At 39.7% G+C, this 24,937-nt stretch overlaps 1 protein-coding gene across 7 annotated transcripts in view; it reads right to left on the bottom strand.

The window, feature by feature from the left end:
* Window positions 1-24,937, bottom strand: part of COL28A1 (collagen type XXVIII alpha 1 chain) — a 207,582-nt gene that overhangs the window by 11,172 nt on the left and 171,473 nt on the right. For all 7 annotated transcript variants that reach the window (XM_032287127.1, XM_032287128.1, XM_032287129.1 and 4 more), the window contains 6 exons: window positions 12,868-12,936; window positions 12,118-12,198; window positions 11,993-12,028; window positions 6,348-6,384; window positions 3,874-4,422; window positions 2,223-2,380 (listed from right to left, as the gene is read on the bottom strand). In XM_032287127.1, the coding sequence (XP_032143018.1) occupies window positions 2,223-2,380; window positions 3,874-4,422; window positions 6,348-6,384; window positions 11,993-12,028; window positions 12,118-12,198; window positions 12,868-12,936 (930 nt within the window). The remainder of the gene's footprint in view (window positions 1-2,222; window positions 2,381-3,873; window positions 4,423-6,347; window positions 6,385-11,992; window positions 12,029-12,117; window positions 12,199-12,867; window positions 12,937-24,937) is intronic.

Raw genomic sequence — 24,937 nt, 5'->3', positions numbered from 1 at the left:
TTGCTTTTACAAATTCTCTGCTGTCTCTGGCTGCCTGGCCTATATATGAAGTTCAAGCTCCTTGCCTTAATACATTAAGACATTTAATGTATTTAATTTAGTACTTAAATTACTTGTCCAGCTTTAATTCTCATCACTCTGCCTCCCACACCCTGGGTTACAATTAGACTCAACTTGTTCAACTTTCTTGAAATGCCATGGCACTTTAAAATCTCTCTTTGCCTACAAGTTTTTTTGTTTTGTTTTTGTTTTTGCTGGGAATACCCTTTCCCCTGCCTTTCTTTTGAAAAACTCCTAGTTATTCTTAAAACTTGACTCAATGTCACCTCCTCTGTGATGCCTTATGTTATTAACTAAATGTTTATATCCCTCCAAAAATCATATATTGAAACCTGAATCCCCAATGTGATGGTATTTGAAGGTGAGGACTTGGGGAAGTGATTAGGTCATGAGGGTGGAGCCCTCAAGAATGGGATCAGTGCCCTTATAAGAAGTGACATGAGAGATGAGCTGTCTCTCAGCCATGTGAAGACACAACAAGAAGGTGAGTGTTTAAAAGCCTAAAAGCAAGCCCTCACCAAACACCACATTTTAGACTTCCCAACCTCCAGAACTGTGAAAAATAAATGTTTGTTGTTTAAGCCACTCAGTCTATGGTATTTTTGTTACGGCAGCTCCAACAGACTAAGACACTTTCCTATTACTATCTCCTGAAATTAATTGCATCATCTTTGTGCTTCCTTCATAGCTCTGCTAAAATTCATAATGCATATTGTACTTACCTATCTCCCTGAAAGAATGTGAGTTTCTCTCAAGAAGGAGCCATGTTTTAAGAGCCACACCATCTATCACAGCAGTAAATGATCAATACATGCTACTGGAATTCATTGGTATTAATATAGCAAGAAATGTGATTCAGTGATTATAAGGAGGGCTCAGTTGAAGCATCACTTCCTGGATGAAACCTGAGCTTGCTCTTGTTTAGGAAGAGTTTAGAAAGGGATGATGATTGACTAGGAGAGGGACAAAGTGGTAAGTCACACAAACATGCGAAGCCCCAGTAGCAGTCCATGCTCAGGAGATTTTGCAGTTGGTTGCTATTTAATGAAATAGAAATAGGTTAGAGGCCTTTCTTCCCTTTTGTGAACAGGGTATGAGAATGTACTGAGTACTATAGTCTGTACCCTTAGGAATGGTATCCTAGGCTTGATTCCTGAATGGCCCTGGGTCCAACTACTGATCTGAATGTTCCTTAGGCCCTTAGTCTAACCAGACTGTTCACTGAATGCTAATGTTAGAACACTGTTGCCTATGCTTATGATCACTGTTTCATGTACATGAAAGCTTCAAAAAAGGGCAGTGCAAGGACTTCACTGAACTTACATAACAGGGGCATGACTGCCATGTGCGTGCTTGCCAGAGGATGTCTACTGGGTAACAGAAATTGGTCTAGACTTGCCCAAGTTGCAACTTGGTGGGGAAGAGACTATAGCACTCATCAGTGACTATGAAAGGCTCCCCTATTTTCTCCTTAAAAAAACTAATATTTGCCCATAATTTGATTGGCTGAAGTAACTTCCCATAAGCTTGCTATAACAGTCACATTTGTCTCAATTGATTCAGGAGGTGGTTCTTCAGAAGCTATGTGATTGAGGGGCTCTGAAACAGAGCATCTACCTTGCACCATATGCATATATAGCCTCCCTCACAGTCCTCACTCAGAGCACAGGAGGTGGCAGCCAAATGAGCAAAAGCATGACTTGGAGTGTGGGAGAGTGGCCAATTGAGCATATGCATATTTAGAAAAAACTTGAGAGGGTACAAAGTGGGAAGCAGATGCACAGATGAACAGGGAGAGCTGTGGCCTGGTATGAAAGGTGCTGCACAGCATGCCAAGTAGGTGAATTCAGAGTGTCGTGTTAATCTATCCTAGCATACATGATTACTTTAATGGTGATAGGGGTATAATATAAAAATATTATTGGCAATATATAATAAACAATTATTTATAAAATATGGAAGTGTTAAAAAAAATACCCTACAAAACCTAAAGCTATTTCAGAATGGAAATCTACAGTCAAGATGCTAACACTTAAAGCCAACAACCTAAAAATACACATACTTCGGCTGATTCTTGACAATGCAGGGCAGAATAATCTTTGATATGAAACAGAGAGAATACACCATTTTAAGCCCACAAAGTAAGTGAGACAGTTACTTACTGACTCAGAAATTTCTTTTTGAGTCTCTGGAGTAGATTCATTGAGTTCTTCCCCTGACATCCCAAATCCAGGTTGAAGTGATGATGAACCAAAAATTTGAAGAAGATAGGAATCAAAATCCTCACAAATTTTTTGAAATAACTTTTGCTTCAGGGTGTCTTTTAAAAAAGAAATCAAAAAGAGAGATAGTAGAAGCAATGAAACAATACTTAAAACTCATTTATGAAGATCTGCACTCTCCTTAAAATATGTAATTTCCTATTACTTGAAATCAACTGCTAAGTTAACTAACTTATAAAAGCGTTTTTTACATCCTGTGTAAGAGGTCATCTAAAATAATTAAATATATATGATGACACGAAGAGGCAAAAGAATGACTTTAATGTATGTTCTTCCAAAGTATCTCTGTTCACCATGAATCACTCCATGTCAAGAGCTAGCCTCACCCATAATAAGTTGAATTGGCAACTACCCATGGTATTAGGTATAGCAAGTAGCCACCCAGTTGAAAAATACATTCCTTACTGGCTATAACAAATTACTAACTCCAGATAGAATGATAAAGCTCTTCAAAGATTAAAATATGAGTTGGCTCTGAAATGGCTCTGGCTACTCAAACACATTCAAACCGCAGTGAGACTGAACATATCAGATAAACGCACCAGTCAGCCAGCAGGGTAATGAGGAAGTGGAACCCCATGTTAGAAAGCTCTGGAGAAGGTGAGAAACAGTAAACGGAAAGTTTCTGAGTGTGGTATGCTCTCCATAGGGCCAGTTGTGCTGGTACACGGAGTAGGCAGGGCATGAGGCACTGGTGGGCTGTGCCCAACCACGTCAGACCCCACTCCCAGGTGGGCAGAGGAGGAAGGACAAAGGCAAACTGAAGCCTTTCACTTACTTCACAGACTTGCCAGGTACAGTCCTGCCAGAATGAATCATCAGTTTCCAAAGAACTGGGATAAATGTCATTATACAGTCATACTGACCATAATTTAATCATAGATGAGTCAGTGTCCTAGGATGGCTCATTAGTAAATATCAGTTAACATGAAAGGATAAACTTAGAATAGAGAAGCCTATCAGATTAGCACTGACTGTACAATGAATTTTAAAATGGTGTTCTTTGAGATACATTCCTGTTTACTCATCATTATTTGCTTTCATAAAAACGGAAAATAGACCATGCCCTCTAATTCATCCCAGTTACTTGAATTTCTCATCTCTTTAGATGACCATAACTTTTTTTCATTCAATATGCACTTCTTAATTTTTATTTCATGACTATTTTCTGCCTTGCTGTTGGCTTGCTCAATCCCTTATTTTAGTTAGGCAACTTTCTGAACCTTAACCAATGTTAGCAATACCCCCAAGTCCTATTCTCTCTCTTCATTCCTGTCTGTTGACCATGGACTCTAGTTAACTCCAAGGCCAACTCAGCAATTATTAACCCTGAATAAAGACAAGGGATTGTAACCTCCAAACTGAATAAAACTACATGTTTTTATCTTCTGGAGTTTATGTGTTACAATTTAATGTTGGCATAAAGCTTACTAACCTCCAGAATTTTCTATTTGGTCAGGACAAACCAGTGAGATGGTACTTGGAGGAACAACACAAATGCCTTTGCCCTGGGCCAGACAGCCTTCCTTACCTTGCAGGGTAAAGAAATCATCAAACTGATAAACATGCTCTGGGTCAGAAGCAATTAGATTCATTTCTTTGTGGAATATTTCAAAGTTGGGATCATTTTTCTTCACCACCCCGATTACAAATATCTCCACATTGGTGTCACTGACATTCTTCACCACCTCTGTCAGTTTCTCTTTATCACGAGAATCTGTCTGCCCATCAGTGATGACCAAGGCCACTTTTTTTACACCTGGCCTTGCATCCTTGAACATGTCATTGGCTGCTTGGAGAGCAGTGGCTGTGTATGTGCCTTCCCCCAGATACTGCATGTTGTCCACAGCCAACTTGAAGTCATCCTTGCTGGAGAACTGCTTCAAATTAGCCACCTTCTCCACCTTATGGCTGTAGTTGATTATGCCTATGCGGGCTGTGGCAAGGTCCAGAGCAACTCGGTCAGCCATAGTCTTCACAAAATTTTTGATGATCTGGAAGTTCTCTGGCCCCACGCTTTCTGAGCTGTCAATCACAAACACCAGCTCTAGTGGAGTCTCTTTGCATTTGGGCCCACAACCTAAAAGATGAATATTGAGATAGAAACATTGACGGAATGATTGGTGTCAGACTGGTGAGGGAAGGGGAGAAAAAGGCAATGATGAACCTGAAACCTCAATTATTCTCTTCCTTTTCTGTGATTGTGAAAATATCTGATGGCTGTCTCCTTTCTGGATCTACAATTGACTCTTTTAAAACACACATATATATATATTTTTTTCGTATGCGTGCGTGTGTGTGTGTATGGGGAAAACACTGTAGTAGATAAAATATTAAATACTTATGTGCTTATTTCTTGGATTAAAAAGTAAAATATTTTTAAAAGAGTTAGCATACCCTGTGGATGCCTTCCCAATAACATTCTTCTTCCTCTCCCAAAGAGGAAACCACCATCCTACATTTGCTCTTTATCATACCACTATTGTATTTAATCTGAATATGAGAGCTAATATTTCAGTCTTCAGCCATAGCCTTACATGAAAATTGAGATTTGCTCACCAGCCTGGCCAATGGATGAAGTAATGGGATGAAAAATTGTCATTGTGGTGGAAGGACTGGGACCTTAAATGTACCTAGGAACAGCTATCCCTAACTACTCTAGTTTATGTCTCCAATTACCCACAGTGACAACTATGGCAGCTTTCATGTTATCAAGGAGGCCAGCAGTACATCTGTGCTAAAAACTTTTGAGGGGAGTGATCCCAGAGAACACTTGCCAATTAAAAGCCCTTGCCAGGTGCAGTGGCTTACCGCTGTAATCCCAGCACTGGGAGGCCAAAGCTGGTGGATCACGAGGTCAGAAGATCAAGACCATCCTGACCAACATGGTAAAACCCCATCTCCGCTAAAATACAAAAAATGAGCCAGGCGTGGTGGTGCACACCTGTAGTCCCAGCTACTCGGGAGGCTGAGGCAGGGGAATGGCTTGAACCTAGGAGGCGGAGGTTGCAGTGAGCTGAGATCACGCCACTGCACTCCAGCCTGGCAACTGATGAGACTCCATCTCCAAAAAGAAGAAGAAAAACATCTTCTATTTAGGTTGATAAACAACCACTTAAAGCAGTTGCTAGAGTCACCAGGAAATACGTTATCAGGGTTTTGTTTGTTTATTCATATCTTCATGTTGTTGTTTAACAAGCCTACTACAGAAAACCATCAGGAAATCATGTGCTATTTTTACAAGACTTCTAGAACCTGAAAGCCATGTCTAGACTGGCCTCTCATCAGAGAGACTTCTAGGCTGTTTCTTAGGCCCAGCAGTCTTTTAGGGAATAAGCTGGTTCTGGGATTCTCTGTACAGAAGGACAATGATATGCCTGCCTCTGACCACTTTAAACCCGGAAGATTCTCCCATCATTATTCCATTAGTCTCTTGTCTTTTGGCTAATTTCTTTCCTTCACTTCCTCTTTCTTGTGACTCTAAGTCTGCCATTCAGTCATGGAAGTATTTAGTAGTTGTGAAGCAAGATGAACACCTGACTCTGTCCTCCCACCTTTGGGACCGAGTACAACTCAAAACTCAACTCAGAAAGATTTCACAGCTTCAGGAAAAACACAGACATTCTAATCACCAGCTAGGCTGGACTCAAATACCAGCTGGGCTTTTGTAGTTGTATTTCCTTTTTTGAGTTTTTCCTCTCAGCTCAGGTAAATGTCACTGGATACAAATGAGCACTGTGCTAACAGAAAGGCCTGGCTGCCTACACATTCTAGGCCAGCACCTTCACATGCCTTAACTAGCCTGGGAAGATGATTTTATTTTCTTACATCAGGATTCCCACAGTCTCTGTTACTGCTTCCTTTCAGTTTCCATTGACTTTTCAAATGAACCTCACATTTTCCCACTAGCTATATAATATACATCTGCATGAACACATTCTCTCACCAACACAGTACATAGTAGGGTGATACTTTAATGTTTTTTTCTTGATAGTCAAATCTTACCACATATTTCTGTAATAAGTTTGATAATTTCTTCTTTCTGGGGGATAAAAAGAAAAATGTATTACCACTAAATGTATGACTATAATATTTTTCCTGTGGCCATAAAAAGATATCTTATTACAATCAGCATTGGACCATTTGACTGAATCTTTCCACTGCAGAAAATAAAATAAATAACAGAAGTCAAACATTGACTATATCATAACTAAAATGCATTTGAGCTGTGAAACTTAATAGCTGAGACTTTTGGAATTCAAATTGCAACGCAGCATTTATCAGCTGCGTGACCTTGGGCATCTGGTGCCCTAACAGTATCTACGTCTCAGGGCTATGGTATGGATTAAGCACTGTTAAGGTACATCTTAGCACAGGGTCTGGCAACTTTACCATACCTACGGTGGTGCGGTGCATTCATTCAGTTATACAATTTAAACCACCTATGCTGAGCAACCAAGACAAGCCCCAATACCCAGAGAGAATTCATTCTATGCTGTATTTTCTCTTCTTTTTCTGTACTAGTTCCTGATTTTTCAAGTCCTCTCTTTAGCCTCTTAACACTCTCACTTTGGCTTTTCCGTGACATTTCCCCATGTTCCTGAATGCCCCTTCCTTGTCCTGCTGCCCACAAGCTTCATTGAAAGGGCCTGAAATGAGCTGGGTACTAGAAAGATAGCTGCCAATGCCCCTCCCTGTGCAGTGTGTTTATAACTAACTACAATGGGACTAGAGAAGACAGGCTTCTACATTGGCCAAACACTTGAAGCTAAAAGAGATGATTAATAGAAGCCTAGATCTCAACAGGAAGGACCAGTGGACCCAATTTAAGAAAAAACAATTTAACAGGTACAGAAGTAAAATTTTTAAGAACAGTCTATAATGACAGAATTGAGGTAGAGGTGATATAGCCAGTAACATGGCTTAAAAGTAGAATATATGGGAAATATTGAGAGTATTTTAATTTAACTTCTTTTTGATGAGAAATATTTTTAATTTTATACACATATAACATAAAAACTCTTGTTTTTAATTTTACACACATATATCATTAAAAACAGCTTGAAACATTTTTACAAAATGCATACACTATGAATCCAGGGTCCAGTGATGGAAGAGTGGGAACAACCTGGAGTAAAATAAGATGACCAAGAATGAGAGCTTATTGTTTTAATCTATTTATTTAAAGTTCAAAAACAGGCAAATCTTATTTATTGTATAAAATGTCAGGCCAGGTGTGATAGCTCATGCCTGTGATCTCAGCACTTTGAGAGGCCGAGGCCGGCGGATCATCTGAGGTTAGGAGTTTGAGACCAGCCTGGCCAATATGGTGAAACCCCGTCTCTACTAAAATAATACAAAAATTAGCTGGGCGTAGTGGTGAGCACCTGTAATCCCAGCTAGTTGGGAGGCTGAGACAGGAGAATCACTTGAATCCGGGAGGTGGAGGTTGCAGTAATTTAACTTTTTAAGCTGTAAACTGAGTAAAAGCTAATGATTCCAACTGGCTATTTAAAAAGAACTTCTACTGCAGTGCTGAGTTATATAACACAATTCTTCAAAATGAGAGAGTCAACAGTCATCTTTTTTTCTAGGCCTTGCCATGCTTTTCCACATTTAAAAAGCCTTTTTAAAAATCTGAAACAAGAATATGTATAGAAAGGCAAAATGTATGTATTTGTATATTTATATTTAGTATATCTAGAAAGGGGAGATATATGTATGCATATATTTGTTTAATTTTTTATAAATGGAGAAAATACCAAGTTTGTATGGTTGTAATTTTTCACTTAATACAATATTATAATTCATCTTCCACATTATTAAGGATTATGAAAAACCTGATTACTGAAATTGAATGTATGGCCACTTTAAGGCTCTGTGATTCACACTCTCATACTATACTTCAGGAAAGTTGTAGTAACTGACAGCTTCAACAGCAGTAATAAGAAAACCCATTTTATTTTAGCCACACAATATTGGCAACTATTATTATATCATCTTTTCCACTTAATAGAGCAAAATTTCTCATTTTTTTAAATTATATTTATTAAATTATTCATGAGGCTACTTTCCATTTCCTATGCAAGTTTCCAAATTGTATTCCCTTGCGCATATCTTTGTATGTTCTTTGCCCTATCTTTTTCTGTGGGAATATCTTTTATTGGCTTATAGGAGCAATGCATGTATCAAGGTTGGATTTTAATTTTTCAACATATTTTTGTGGCATAATCAGGTTTAGGATGCTTGAAGTCACCATATATATATTTAAATTTTTTTCTTCATATTCTTTGCATTTAAGTGACTGGAAGAGTTTATTCCTTCCACTAAAATCACTGAATAACTACCTTGGCTACTTGGTGCCAGTGATGAAGGCATCACATTTATACCCCTCAAAGGATTCGTAGTCTCGGAAGAGGCAGACAAACGAAGACTTTTTTAAGTGCTCTGCAGAGCCAAGGAACAATCTTGATCTGCTGGGTATTCCTGGGGCAGAAGAATGGGAAGGGGATTGTGGTCCAAGGAGGCAGACCCTGACCAGGTTGGGATAGCAAGTGGGAGCATTCAGGCAAGAGGATCAGCCTTCTCTCAGAGCACGCTGCATTACAGTACCAGAGTAAGCTTAGGAATCGGGGCACGTAGCCAAAACAATGACAAGAAATGTTGGAGACAGAGGGACTCTCGAAGACCTTTGTGTCATGTTGAAGAGTGTGAACTTTATCCTGGGCAATGGGACTCGCCCGATCCCTAGACAGAGAAGAGCTCTGGTGGGACTTTTATTTAAAAGAAATGATCATAGCAACCAGGGGAGGGGTTTGAGGTTCCTAAATAATGCAGGTTAAAAAAAAAAAGCCATCAGAAGTAATGGATGTGGAGAACAGACCTGCAGGGACATTCCAGAGGGAGAACAAGGGGCTTGGTGAGTAACTGGAAGAAAGGATGAGGGAAAGAAGAAGTCTAAGAGGAGGCAAATGATGGCGGGGCCATACTCTGCGGGGTCCATACTCTGAGAGAGGCGGGAGTGGGAAAGGGGCAGGTTAGGAGCTCAATTGAGCCCAGCTTGAGTCTGGCTGAATCTCATGTGTCTAAGACATCCAACTAGAGATGTCCACAGGCAGTAGGATATGAGATCTGGTGCTCGGAAGACCTATCCAAGTAGGAGGCACATTTGAGAAATGCCAACGTACAAATGGCTGTTAAAACAGGGACTGAAAAAAGATTGCCTGGATCAGGGCTTCTCAGCCTTTTTAAAACCAGCGTGTTTCCCATACCCCACATTTGACAAATATATTCTTTCTGTTTAAATATAAAAACACAATTTTTTTTATTTGCCATATGCTTTCACTGTGCTATTGAATTAGCCTTTTCAAACTATATGTCTCCCTGCTTTTAGGGGATGCATTCCCTGAGAGTTTGAAGACAGGAAAGACTGAGAGGCTAGACATTGGAAAATGCTAACACTGAAGTGGAAGGTGGAGAAACAGAGTCTTTTTAAGTAATTCTATGAGAAATATTAAAACATTTAATGCCATCAATGCCATTTACCTCTTAAAAGAAGTGTGTGTTAGTCTGAAATGAATCTGCACAATTGATAGCTTTGGGGGATACATTTGATCAGGGAAAGGATGAGGGAGGAGAGGAAAGAGGCCTTCTAAGAACAGCTTTCATGGGGGAGCAGCATGAATTTGGTATCAGATAGGCTACCTCTAGCTATAAGGCTTCTGCTATGTACCAGTTAGATGACTTTGGGCGTAATTATCAACCTTATTGTATGTCTCCATTTGATGTGAGATACTGTCTACCTCACGGAACTGTCATGCAGAGTAAAGGTGAGATCTTAGGTAAGAGAAGGTTATGGCCATCAGCCTGCCTCCTTCTTCTTGTACCACAACCCACCAGTCCTACACTGCATGGGACTTTGGCCAGCATTCATGCAGTGAAGCCAGTCCTCATTTCCAAGCTCTGTCCAAATCCCCTGAAATCATCTGCTGTTTGGCCATCTCTTGGCTGGCTCCATGCATCAAGGCCCGTGCTTCAGCTCTCTAAACCTGTGGCCATTTGAACTGAGAATTCTGGAATTTCATGCATCCAGAGTGTGGCACAGAGGGACATATGTGTGTGCCCTTTGGCCCCAAGGACTTCTCACCCGGAGGAAGGAGCCCAGCTGGAGAAGGACCAGAGTTCCAGAGAAGGGACCTCTAAAACACCCTGCAGTACTGGGTAACATGTACTGATATAGAGGAGCCTAACACAGAGCCTGTCACATACTAAATTCTCTTTTCCTTCACTCTTCTCTTCTTGCTAGCCTCTTCTTCCAGCATCTAGAAAGCCAAGTCAGCAGAACAATGTCCCTACTTCTAAGGTCTCTGTCTCTTGGTTGAAAAGCTTCCACTCAATAGATAAAGCTTATCCTGCCCTGAAACACCATCATACACCATTTTGTCTGCTCTGGACCCCCAGACCACTTCTTCTATCATAGCATTTTTCATGCCATAGGTGAGCATCCTTTGTTGTCTTTCTCTCCACCAGGCTATGTGCTCCTTCAATCCCGAGAGGTAGCCTTGCTTTCCACTATTCTCCCAGTGCCATTTCAGAACCTGATCCAGAGTAAGGTTTACTGGATGTGTCCAATAAAGGTTGGTGAAATGAATGATGAATAAATGAATGGAGAAAGGAAACCAATCCCAATCCCCATGTTGGGACAGTAGGGCAGGTATAAACACACAGGGAACATTCCTCTGCTCATTTACATACACTCTCCCCTGCTACTTTTGGGGAGAAATTGCTGCATATATAGCTACTTCATCTACTATGGGCATCTTTAGGTGTCAGACTTGTGGTGGGGAACAACAAACAGAAAAAGGCAGACAGGCCACAGAACACACGTGCAGTTCTGTTGGTCACATGATCAGCTCTCAGCTCTTGCCTTTACCACCTGAACTCCCTCTCCCTCACACTTGAACATTCCTAGCACAGTACATCAAACCAGTCCCCCACACCATGACGCCTGGAAACGTCCAACAGGAAAAAAAAAGATCCCTGTTTTTCCTCAACTCCACAAGATGCACAGCCTTCAAATCAGAAAGGAAGAATTAGACTTTGCCTTCCCACTCGCGAGATTTTCAAGAGTCAGTTTTCTGTTCTTAATGGTGTGGGGAGAAGAATAGGAAAAAGTTTCTAGATGCTCAACAAATACCTACTGAATAATTGAATCAATACATAGACGCAATTCCAATTTTGTGATTGCTGCTCTCCTCAGGACACTTCTAAAGCAACAAGTTCAGGAAAAAAGAGCCCGCATTCTAAATTGAGATGGACCATATAAAATAAAGACATTTGGTAATTTGGCTTTTTTGAAACAGCTCACCTCCTTGTTGCCGATAATAGCAGTGTGATCATTTCTACCGAGGATCTGAGGGGAGTGGTCACACACACCCACCAGGACAAGGCCCCTGGTGTTATTTCTTCCCTCATATTCAGATTCAATTACTTCATGCATCTAAGTCTACACTAGGCTGGCAGTAGTTGCTCTCATTTAAATAGCAACTGGAATTCTGCATCCAAAAAATTCATAATTCTAAAGCTAAAGCATGAATGCAATAATTTTGCAACCACAAAACCCTCAATTACCCTCTAGAATGGATACTCACTGTAAGTCCTAGGTCTCCTTTAGGTCCTTGTAAACCCTACTTATTGGAAAAAGAGTAAAAGTCAATATATTTTAGAACCAGTTAGAGTATAAAATCATAATGAGACATTAAAAACTACTTCTTGCCTGTATTCCTGGAGATCCAGGCTCTCCAATTTCTCCTTTATCGCCTTTCTTTCCTACATCACCCTGGTCTCCGTGCTCTCCCTTTACAATAACGTAAAATCATAGGTTCAGAATGTAAATATAAAAACCAGATAAGAAAAGGTCTACAATTTTGTTTATCTGCAATTGGTATCTCTTAAAGACCTTCACTTCTTGTTCATACAAATATAATGTTTGAAAAAAAAACTGGGGGTAATTTATTTACATGTCATCAGATACCATCCTCTAATTCATGATGAGCCAGAGGTCTCAGAGTGAAGAGACCTTGAGATACAATACCATCTAATCAGCTCACCTTTCAGGACATTCAACTATTACACAATTTACCAGGTACCTGAGTTATCTGGTATCTCCTACATAGTATGTTGTAGGATTTATTCCTTTATTAGTTATCTTCTGAGAATAAAGAAAATGAGTTTTTTTTCTTTAAATGTAAAGATGGGATCTCACTATATTGCTCAAGCTGGTCTTGAACTTCTGGCCTCAAGCAATCCCCCTGTTTCAACCTCTCAAAGAGAAGGACATTTTATAAAGTAAACCTATTTATAGGTAGAAAAAGCGATGCATAAGGATTTAATTTCAAGTAGATTTTTTTTTCTTCTGAGAGTTGTAGGGGGAGGCATGACACATATATTAGGGTTCTTCCAAAGTGAAAGTTAAGCTACTGAGATTGTAAGCCTAGGCATTTCTCTAAGATCCTGAGATACTTACCTTCTGGCCTGGGAGGCCATAGCCCATTGTGCCCTTTGGCCCTGGAAAGCCTTGTGGTCCTTGTTCCCCCTACACAGGATATGAGAAAGAGATGTTCTATTAATTTCCTAAGATAGCTCAGATATTCTTTGGGTCAGAAACACACACAGTTTAAAGCTGCATTATAGTATTATCTAAATATTGGGGGAAAATAGACATATAAACATATATATAAATACATATGTGTGTGTGTATGTGTATGGCTCAACGGTTTGCTAGCAAGTGTTTAACAACTAAGACTAGGATAGGAGTGAGGGCTCATTTATGCCAGTTACCTATTCTGTGGTGTAAATAACTTTCACTGTGACTTTTTTCAAGCTATGAACACATCAACCAGTTTACACATAACAGCTGCTGTTTCAGCTGTGGTAGTAAAAGTGGATTTCCTCTTCTTTACATTTTTCCATATTTTCTGGTATGTTAAAAAACACATGTTACTGGCTGGGCACAGTGGCTTACACGTGTAATCTCAGCAGTGTGGGAGGCCAAGGCAGGTGGATCACTGGAGGTCAGGAGTTTGAGACCAGTCTGGCCAACGTGGCAAAACCCCATCTCTACTAAAAATACAAAAATTAGCTTGGCATGGTGGTGTACAACTGTGGTCCTAGCTACTCAGCAGGCTGAGGCAGGATAATTGCTTGAACCCGGGAGGCGGAGGTTGCAGTGAATTGAGATCACACCACTGCACTCCAGCCTGAGCAACAAAAATGAATCTTGGTCTCAAAAAAAAAAAAAAAAAGAAAGAAAAGAAAAAATGTTATTTTAGTAATGGGGGGAAGAGTATATAATGGCATCCATTCACAATTAATGCCAAGTTATTGTTTATGTAATTCCCCTTACACTATTAGTTCCATCTCTGATAATTTGTGGACATTCAAGGCTTGTTTGCAGGTTTCTCCATCATACTTTAACATTTTTTCTTGCCCCAGCAAAACCACACAGGTTCCAGGGGGTTTCATGACGTTGAGCATGAAACAGAAACAATTACTAGCAAGTATACAAAGTCACAGTTCTAATGCTCCTTGGATCCTATACTCAATTCTTATTTGATGCTGGATAATTATTAGTGATGAGTCTCTGGCAAAGACTTGAAGGATCATGGGCTCCTGGGGATTGATCTGTGGTTTTCAAAGGTATCCTGATCACCCCCACCCAGATCATTGGTGTGCTTGACAAAAATTCCATCTCCCAGGCCCAACCTCAAACCAACTAAATGAGAATCACAGGTGCCATAAGCATGCTAAAGCTTGAGAGCCACTTCTCCAGGAGGCATGATAAGATTTATGAGGCCCTCCTGGAAGGGACCACCTAGGTTTGCTTGGAGATCATTGTAACTTTGAGCATCTCAAGATCCCTGAGCCTTCTTTACCTTGTTGATTGGCTGTTAAGCTTTTTTAAATCAAATGGGCCCATTCTTTTTTAAATTGTTATAAAATATTTCAGAACAAAAATTATATAGAATAAAGTAAACACCTGTCTACCACCATGTTAAAAAATAAAATAGTGTAGATACAATTCAAACCTCTTAGGTACTCATCCCCAGTCCTATTTCCCTGAGAGAGGAAATCTCTATCTGAAATCATATTTGCCATTTGTATTCATATTTTTATGCTTTAACTACATTCCAAAATAATAACATCATTTTTTTTGTTGTTTGTGTGGTTTTGTGTTTTTTTGAGACAGAGTCTCCCTCTGTCACCCAGGCTGGAGTGCAGTGGCGTGATCTCAGCTCACTGAAACCTCTGCCTCCCGGGTTCAAGCGATTCTCCTGCCCCAGCCTTCAAGCCTTCTGAGTAGCTGGGGTTACAGATGTGTACCACCACGCCCAGCTAACTTTTGTATTTTTAGTAGAGATGGGGTTTCACCAGGATAGTCTCGATGTCCTGATCTCAGGTGATCTGCCCACCTCAGTCTCCCAAAGTGCTGGGATTACAGGCATGAGCCACTGCACCCAGTTTTTACTATTTTAAATTTCCAACAAGTGATATATTTATGCATTCAATTTTTTTTTAAAAAATCTCAATATTATCTATTTTAAACATATTTCTATATATATACATATACATGAGGTTCTAATTTGTTGATTTTCTCTCTGCTATATAGTATTTCACTAAATAACTGAATACAACTTATCCATTAGCCTTTTGATGGCCACTTAGGTTATTTCTAATATTTCTGTATTTAAAATAATATTTTAATGAATATTCTTTTATATACCTTTGCACACTTGTACACATTCCTAGGAGGAAACTCTTACATCAGAACAAATATTGTATTAAATGGTACAAAATAAAATGAACACAAGTACTGATTCTCTGAAGTTGAACTACCATTTCCCTCTTTCTGTGGCATAAATACTTTTTACTATGGCTGATTTCAAGCTATGAACATATCAACCAGTTCACACCTAACAGATAGCTGCTATTTCAGCTGTAAAGGTGGGTTTCATCTTCTTTACATTTTTCGATATTTTCTGGTACATTAAAAAACGCATGTTATTGGCTGGGTGCAGTGGCTCACACCTGTAATCTTAGCACTTTGGGAGGCCAAGGCAGGCGGATCAGAAGGGCTTGACTCTTCTCACACCCATCCCTAACCTCTGTGGCACATCGGCTTGACTGAACTCTAAGGTTCTTTTTATTCTCTGACAAGTGTTTCTAAACTGATTGTAGGTCTTGGGTTACAGTATTGGCTTCCCAATTCAACACCAGAGGACTTAAAACAACTTCTTTACAGTGGTCAGACTACAGAGAACTTAATTCACTCAAAGTCTTTTCACCATGGTATCTCTTGAGCCAAGCCCAAGCAGTAACATACTGGGTCCACTGGGAATGGGTAAGCAGTGTTGCACTACAGTGTCTTAGGCCCACCTAAGGAGGCTTACCCAGAAGAAGGAGTGCTTCCTCTGTTAGTTTCTTAGAGAGAATGATTAGGGATGATTGGTCTTCTGTATTCAGTTTAAAGTCAGGAGAGAATATAGCAATCCTCCTTTGCCTGCACTTTCTCTTCCCATGGTTTCACTTACCCAAAGTTAACCGTGGTTGGAAAATAAGTGAGTATAGTACAATAAGATATTTTGAGAGAGACCACATTCACATAACTTTGATGATAGTATATTGCTTATAGTTGTTCTCTTTTATTATGTTCTTGTTAATCTCCTACTGTGCCTCATTTTAAATTAAACCTTATTATAGGTATGTGTATATAGAAAGAAACATAGTATATGTAGGGTTTGGTACTATCCAAGGAGGCACTCACTGGGAATCTTGGAACATATTTTCTGCGGATAAGAAGGGACTACTGTAATCTTTTCCTACCTAGAAACTTGATGTCATTGAGAGCCTCAGAACCCTGGATAGGGATTTGTACCAGTTAAATAAGCGCTAAACATTAAGCTGACACTGGAATTACAAGATGAAAATTCAACCAAAAAAAGGAGAAGAGAAAAATTTGTCCTGTTTCCAAAGATGGCATTCCTAACACAGGTGTCATGAAGATGAATAGGCAGCAATGTGGAGATAGCACAGAACAACCTCACTATGCTCGTTGCAGCCTGCTCCTGAACATGAATGTTGGCAGAGTCTGCCTACATACAGACTAGGAGCCAGCTCCCAGAGTGATATGCAGGACTGCAGACAGATACCTGTGTGAGGTTATACCGTCTTCTTCTGTTCAAATCAAAAGGAAAACATATACAAATATTATAGGAAAGATATCCTCTTAAGAAAGATGTCTTGGTAAAGTACAGTTTGGTATAAATTTGTTTTCTTAGATTTTTTGTGGAGGTGAATGAGGACGTTTTCATTCAATGAGGTACCTGGTAGAAGGTTTGAGTTGTGGGGGAACTGTGTCAGACCATGTTCCTGAGTTGGGGAGTCCAGTTGGCCAGGTATAAGAGAGATTAAAGGCTCATGGGAGAACACTAAGAGGAAATCCATAGTTGGCTTTGTCCCAACCTCAAAGGATAGAACTGTGTGATAAACAGAGGAGCTGCGACTATGGTATGATGGTGAATTATCACTGGGAGTTACAGGTTTAGACAAAGTGGATCCAGAGAAAACGCCATACCTGACAATTATTCAGATTAATTATTTCTTTTGCAACATTTCAGATTCCTACGGCATCCAATACAGAAGGTGTCCAATAAATGTTTATGACTAACTAGCTGCCTTCATGAAATGACACAATTTCCTAAAATAGCTAAAACCTATTGGGGCTTCATAGCCATTCTCTGAGGGAAAAAAACAATCTCAGAGTAGCAAATTATCATGTTAGGATAATGTTCAGGAATTTCTTTTGCATGACTTCATAATATAAATATTTTCCATACAACTGTTAACACTATAGATGTTCCAGGCAGCTGGATTTCCCTATAACAAAGGCAGTTAGTTTTTCTTTTTAATCACTAGTTTCCCTTCAAAATACTTAAAGAATTCCTATAACTTTCAGAGTAGACTATCTAGCTAAAAGCCTTTAGCAAATAAATCTACATCTGAGCTTGGCAGAGGTGAATGTTATCCAATCATACTTTAAAATGTATAAGTCTCAGGAAAATCACAAACAATGATTTGAGTGTGGGTCAGAAGCAACTGCAGGAAACAACCTATTGGAAGGTATAATTAAATTTCAAACCCTGATTAATCACTATATCACCACATTAGATGTGTCCTAACGATGTGATCATTTTCATTTTTCAGATGACTGCTTGTTCTCTGGGAGATAAATTTCCAAAAATAATGCACATCTACCTGAATATTTTCATTGATTTATTTTTTGCATTACTGATACATCAGGAAACAATGGTTTTTCCTTCAAATGTTTTCTCAGTAAGGTATGGCAAGAAAAAAAATCAAATTTATAGATGATCATAAAATGTAAAATGGACATCTGCCTTCTGCTCAGTGTGTAGAAAAGAGAAAAAATGCTACTCTCATTCTTAAAACCCCAATAACAAAAAAATGAGAACTAATCTGTCAAGTCACAGCTTTTCTTGAATTATCATACAGCTATGGTTGCAGAGCAACCAGCCAATTCAGCACCTAAGGAAAGTCAAGATCCTCTAAGGAGAGACAAGCTTGGACATTCACTTACCTGGTAGAGGTGCCACATGCTATACAAGCTGGTAAGAATTCAGCTAAAATTTTTAACAAGTTGCCAAAGGCTGAGTATGGGATAGCATGAGAGGATGGGACCCCTGGGAGCTGCAGGCACAAGGGGAAATCATACCTACTCACAGACTTTTCTCAGGGAGTTTTCCAGTGCTCAAGAGAAAGACTAGGACCAGGACTAGGGTCAGGAGTAGGCTTCCCTTGTGGTGTCTACCTGGGGAGGGAAGCAGCCTGGGGAGGGAAGTGCAAACAGACTGACATGTCTCAGTCTGTTTGTGCTGCCATAACAAAATACCACAGACTGGGTTGCTTATAAACAACAGCAGATTATTTCTCACAGTCCTGGAGGCTAGAAAACCCATGATCAAGGTACTGACAAATTCAGCATTTGGTGAGGATCCATTTCCTGGTTCACAAGTGGCACCTTCTTGCTGTGTCCTCACATGGTAGAAGGGACAAGGCAGCTCCCTGGGGCCTCCTTTATAAGGATGCTAATCCTATCCCTGGGAGCAGAGGTGACCTGTGAGTAGGTATGATTTCACCTCCGCAAGGTTCCACTTCCTAACACGATGGCCAATGGCCGTGTGAGTTAGGATTTCAACATGTGAATTTGGGGACCATATGAATTTTCAAACCATATTCTGTTTCCTTTTGAAGGAAACTGCATAAACCTTGCAAGAATGAATCCTGGGCCCAGATCTTTAGAGATGCCCTACTACTTGCAAAGGGTCAGGAAACCAGGCCCAGACCATCAGAGGCCTCCTCCTATGAGTTTGCTGGAACCCATAAAACTATACACTAAAAAGGGTAAATTTTACCACATATAAATAATCCTTTACTAAAGAATAAAACAATTCTTTAAAACACTATAAAGAACTAATTGAACACTTGGCAAAATTTAAGCGAGTTCTATACATAAAACAGTTTTGTATCAATGATAATTTTCTAATGTTTATCATTGTACGGTGCTATATAAGAGAATGTGCTTGTCTGCAACAAAAATACTTGTGCATTAGGGGTAAATGGGCACCATATCTGTATTTTACTCTCAAATGTTTCAGAAAAATAACATGACACATACATATACCTATACACAGTGTTTGATACAGCAAACATGGTAATATTAACATTTAGAGAATCTGGGTAAAGGATGTATAAGAATTCTTTGTATTATCTTTGCAACTTTTTTTGCAAATCTGAAATTATTTCAAAATAAAAGTTTAAGTTTAATATATAAAGTGAATGAATGATGTACCAAATGATTGCAAAAAGATGTCATCTATCACTGCTGCAGCAGCTAAAGCATATGAGTATACGGGTACTTTGCCTACTCAAAGTTTGGCAGCCCAAAGGCAAAAAGAACATCGAAAGGCCCAAAACAAAGATGCAGGTGTGGATTTCGCCCTAAGCAGAGAGAGCTTTTGTTATTTGAATTCAGGAGGCTTCTACTGCCACCAGAAGCTTCTATATTTCCCTAGAATTTATATTCATACCAATTTCAGTTCAATCTTTTAAACCAGCAGTATTGTCCAATTGGACACAGATAGTTTACAGGTCTGATGCTGGCTGTCTACCCTCAGCTTGTGACTTCCATCTACACAGGGATAAATAAATGCTAACAGAGAAATAGGATACCAGGGCTGGATTGCAAGAAAAGGAATCTTTTCCCTTCCTGTTCGAGTTCACGCCTTCCCAAGGTTTCTGTCATCTCATATGTAATAATAGAGGTAATTATTTATAACACACCACTTATTTCTAAGAAGAGATATGTATTTTACATTTACAAAACTGTACTAGGAGGTTCACTCTTAAGGAACAAAAGAAATGAGCTGTTCTTGGATTTCGGCACTTGCTCATTGCCTCAGACTGAAATGTGGAAGGTGAGAGGAAAAGACAGCTGTGGGCTGGGCATGGTGGCTTACACCTGTAATGCCAGTACTTTGGGAGCTTGAGGTGCAAGAATCACTTGAGGCCAGGAGTTTGAGACTAGCCTGGCCAACATGGCGCACTCCTGTAGTTCCAGCTGCTTGGGAGACTGAGTCAAGAGAATCGCTTGAACTCAGGAGATGGAGTGCTGCAGTGAGCTGAGGTCATGCCACTGCACTTCAGCCTGGGCAACAGGCTTTAAAAAACAAACAAAAAAAACAGCTATAGTACCTGAATGGGATTTTGGCCTAAACCCAGGCTTAATTGAGTGAAAACATTTCACCTTTTAATCTTTCATCTGTGTACTCTTTTCATTTTACTGTTAAGTTGCTTTCTTCCTTATCATTTTCCAACTTGTGAGAAAAGAAAAAAAGCTAAAGTCAATAATATTAGAAGGTGTCCAATGGCCAGTATTTCCAGTTCAAACAGAAGCTTGGGTTTCTTCTCCATCAAGATTTGCAGTCTGGTCTGATAAATCATAGAGACCTGGTTACACATTACAAACAAATGAAACTTCTGGCTAACCCTCAGTTATAGGTCAATTGAAACGTGCTTGGTTGAGTGCACTTGCAGTAAAAGCTCTGGGAAGAGGAAGCATTTTACTTTAGTACAAAGTAATCATGCAACCATATTAAAAGTTTAAACCCATCCCCACTACTTTTTCATGTCTCCAAAACATCCTAGAATAAACAATTTTACCATTCTTTCCTCTACTTCTCTTCTAGGTTGCCTGTCCTCTTTTCTGATTACAGTATTGCTCATTAGGAACCAGGGGAAGTGTATGTTTTGAAACTGGGAGTAAAAGCCTTCTGCTAGCTCAAATAAAAATGCCAGTATTAAGATGTTGACTTAGTGGATTAATGGTAGTTAATAAGATGAAATGACCTACCTGAATAGTCAAGTAGCATTTGGCCTGGAATCCAGGAACTACCTTTGTGTTGAAAGGGATTGTTTTCTGCTTTGTGAGTACAGCTAATTCACTTGAAAAGAAAAATGTACTTTCTCCTTTGTAGTACATAAAATTGTACATATTGATAAAAGGAGCTTATCTAGAGACCCCCTAGAGCAATCCACTGGTCTGCCATTTGGGTATTGATCTCCTTCTGCCTGAAGTTCTGATCCTAATTCTCCTATTGTAACTAGCAACTGCCATTTATTGTGTGCCTATGTGCAAAGGACTGAGCCAATATACTTATTTAATTTTTGTGATAACCCTGGAAGCAAGTATAGACATGACAAAACCAAGGCTTTACTAATGCTTTCACTCGAATACAAAACTGACAGTCCCTCTGAACAAAGGTTTTGCTGGTTTTCATTCCCCTATACTATCTTGCTGTAGAGTAGAAGCCAGGCAGTTTCCCTTTCTCTAACTTGATAATCAATAGTTTCCAGTTTCTTAAAATCACTTTCCTTTGTGGAACTGAATTCCTCTAACTTAATGTCCCATTTTGATATGTTAACATTCTCTAATGGGACTAAGACAGCCTAATGCTTGTTCAATAAAGCACCCTATTTGGTTGGGAACGGAATCAATGAGTAAGTTACTTGTTATCAGACAAGCCATTTGCTGAAGTGCAGTCCTGGCTCATTTGGTACCTGGCCAGAATACAATCCTGATGGGCTTAATGGAACAAAAACATGGCTTCATTATATTTGATTTTCATTTAAATGGTGATCTAGTCCCATTGCGTCTGGTGAGAGGCAGAGAAATAGTTGACTTTTTATAGATTCAGGGACTGATTTTGAGTCTGTTCCTAAAAACAGTTTAAAACCTGCACCTTTTGTATCACTTCCCCTCTCTCCGTGGCCCTCAATAAAGGGCTTTTGTTAATAACCTAAGAACGGTCCGCCATGTATCGCAAAGGTTTTCAGAAAAGCTCCCATGAAAATGTCCATGTGCTGGATCAACATGCTCCTGCCATTAATACTGATGGCTGTATCAGTTTTCTATTGCTGCTGTAATGAATTGCCATGAATTTAGAGGTATTCTGTCTCAGTTCTGGAAGTCAGAAGTCTGAAATTAGTTTCACTGGGCTAAAGTCAAGGTGTCAACAGGGCTGGTTTTCTCTAGAGGCCGTAAGGAGAGAATCTACTTTCTTTATTTTTCAGCCTTTGGTGGCCACCTATATTCTACAGCTTCCCTCCATCTTCCTGCGCTCCAGTCTGTTTCCATCACCACACTGCCTCTTTCACAGTCTCTTCTCCTGCTGCCTTTCTCTTATAAAGGACACTTCGGCCTTATATTCAGGACCCACCCAGATAATCCAGGATAATCTCCCCAGTTCAAGATTCCTTCTGCCATTTAAGGTAATATGTACTAATTCCAGGGATTCAGATGTGGACATCTTTGAGAACCATTATTCAGCTTAGCACAGTGGCTTTTGCTCTATTTATGTAAAAAAAAAAAAGTAAAAGAATAATTATATTATCTGTAATTTACCTTAATACACTTCCATTTACATCATATCATGAATATGTATATGTGCAAGTTAACTTAATTTGCACTCTAGAGGTGCTGAGTTAACACTCGAAATAGTGTATTCAGTAGTCTGTACTTCTCAGGCATGTGCTTTAACTATTGCTATCTGGATTTGCTCTAGAGGGATAAGAAAAACAATTTATCTTTGGTAAAATAAGAAGTGTTTAAGACGTGGTAGCTAGAAATGTTGTACAGGTACCTTGACCCCTGCACAAATTGGTCATAAGAGTGAGGTACACCCACCAGCCAAATAGTGCACCTAATTCTTCAGCTTTATTCAGAACAAGTGCCTCCTACTCTTATCCCATGATGAAGAATCCCTTCATCTGATGTGACTAAAAGGTAAATCGATCCTGTCATGAGAATATTATTGCATTTGCCTCAGAGTGTTCATTTTATGCAAAGTGCTTTAAAAAACATAGAATTGGAACTTTGACCAGTCTTAGTAAAAGTGTTTATGCCTGCTTATAATAAATAGCTGAACACAGGATAGAATTCTGTCTGAAATTTGTTTTAATTGAAACATGCCACCTGATAGCAAAGTTGTCTAAGAGGAAGCAGGTACTCTTTCTGAATTCTATTCTTCAGAGGCCATTCTTCTGATAGTCATCAAACAGAATCTAACAAATTATAAATATCAAAATTGGCTTAGCTCAGCACTCAATACTTACAGTCAAATGTTCTCCATTTGGAGATTGTTTCCTGTAATCATTTTCTTAAACTTTTAGCTCTTGCTTCCATTTTTCTGTATATAACCACCAGCAGATGATAAAGTGATTGGACAAGTAGCAAAGGAATATTTGCCAATAATCTCAGCAACAGTCAAGCCACTTAACTATGTTGATTGCTTCATGGACACACGCTCACAATTTTGATGTTCTAACCAATTCACAGAATTTAGTGGTGTTTTCTGACAATACAATTGTTCCTAGTTTAAATACTAGAGTTAAATACATGGATAGGTCATAGTGCAAAGGGTGCCATGGTTTTGAGGGGCTTTTCCAGCTGGACTCAGTTGCATACATTAACTTGTCCTGCCCTCCTTTCTAAGCAGCTGTCCGTAAAACCTGCCAAATTTCATGAATGCCTCACACGGCATTTGAATATACTCACACCACAAGTGATAAATACAGAGAGACAGGGTTGGCATTATGCCAGTTGACTCTGCTAGAGACAAGGACATCTGGAATGCTCTCTTTGCTGGCCATCTGCACGATGCCATCTCCTTGTCCCCCTGGGTGTTTAGTGGTTTGTGTGTTTAGCTGTCAGTTTGCCTGTAACTACGCTGATGCCTGTGTTGGTGCTCCCCGTATCCTCAAGGTAGGTTTCTGCGAGGGTCCCTTACTTTTACCTTCATGTTATCCTTAGCAATCGTGTCTACTTCTATGACTTTAGTGGTGACCCTATTGGGCTAATCTCCAATTCTCTAGTCTCCAGTCTTAGCCCCGTCTCTTAGATCCAGGCCCAACTTCTTATCTACTTTTTATAGTTTTCCACATGCTAGCCATTTCAGAACCAAATACATCAAATACACCCCAGCCACATCTGCTTTTCACTCTTGGCTTTCCCTTCTCCACTCACATACCTCAGTCTCCAGGCTCAGGATTTTCTTTGTGTTCTGGCCTCTGTGCTTCCTAAACACCCTCATCCAGTCTGTGGGCAAGTCTCAGCTTCCCAAACACATCCAAGAAGTCTTTTGTTTATCTGCCCTCACCCCAGCCAAGAGTGATATTTTCCATATCATCCCATACCTTTCTTATAGCATTTGTCTCATAACAGGCTTGGATGCTCACAACCTATGTGTCCTACTTATCATAAACTCCCAAGGTGGAGGCACTTCTCCTTATTAGCCTTTCTACCTTCTGAGTGCCTATTTCAGGGCCCTGCATATTGCTCTGAGTTAGAGAGAGTGGATGTGGAGGTTGGCTATCTTTTTGGTAGAAGTTACCTAGAGATTATGGATCCTAAATTTTGTTTTGTTTAGCCTAGGTTCCTCTCAGGATGATAGAAAGCAAATTTCATAACAAACTTTTGGGGTTCAACATGGAAAAGAAATAATAAAATAGAGATGCATGGAAAAATACCATCCAATAATTCAATTACATGGGTCAATTGAAAGAAAGGTTTACAACCAGATTCTCTGGACCTGGGATCTGGAGCTGAGTCTAGGGCCTCTTTATTAAAAAACTCTGTAGCACTGGCCACTGAGACAGTTAAATTAAGCAGATAAGGAAATTACCACAAGTTGGAAAACCACTACACTTCCTTGAGGCTGACGGCATAGGCCACTTCAGCAGCACCGCCAGTGTGCAAGGCCAGCCGGAACTGCTAACCTGTGTGGCCACAGCCACTACCACAGCAGCAGGAATGGGGCCTCCAAGCAAAGCATTCAATTCCTCTGAATACTTTTATGAATGAAAGGATTCTATAAAACGTTGTATGCTTTTCAAATTACTCTTCTCTTTTCCATCTATCAGTTCATTACAGACAAGAATGAACTCCGAAGTAGTGAAAGGGC

The sequence above is a fragment of the Sapajus apella genome, unplaced genomic scaffold (assembly GCF_009761245.1).
Source record: "Sapajus apella isolate SASKATOON/1434 unplaced genomic scaffold, GSC_monkey_1.0 scaffold19, whole genome shotgun sequence".
NCBI lineage: Eukaryota > Metazoa > Chordata > Mammalia > Primates > Cebidae > Sapajus > Sapajus apella.
This window is presented reverse-complemented; position numbering and strand designations above follow the sequence as displayed.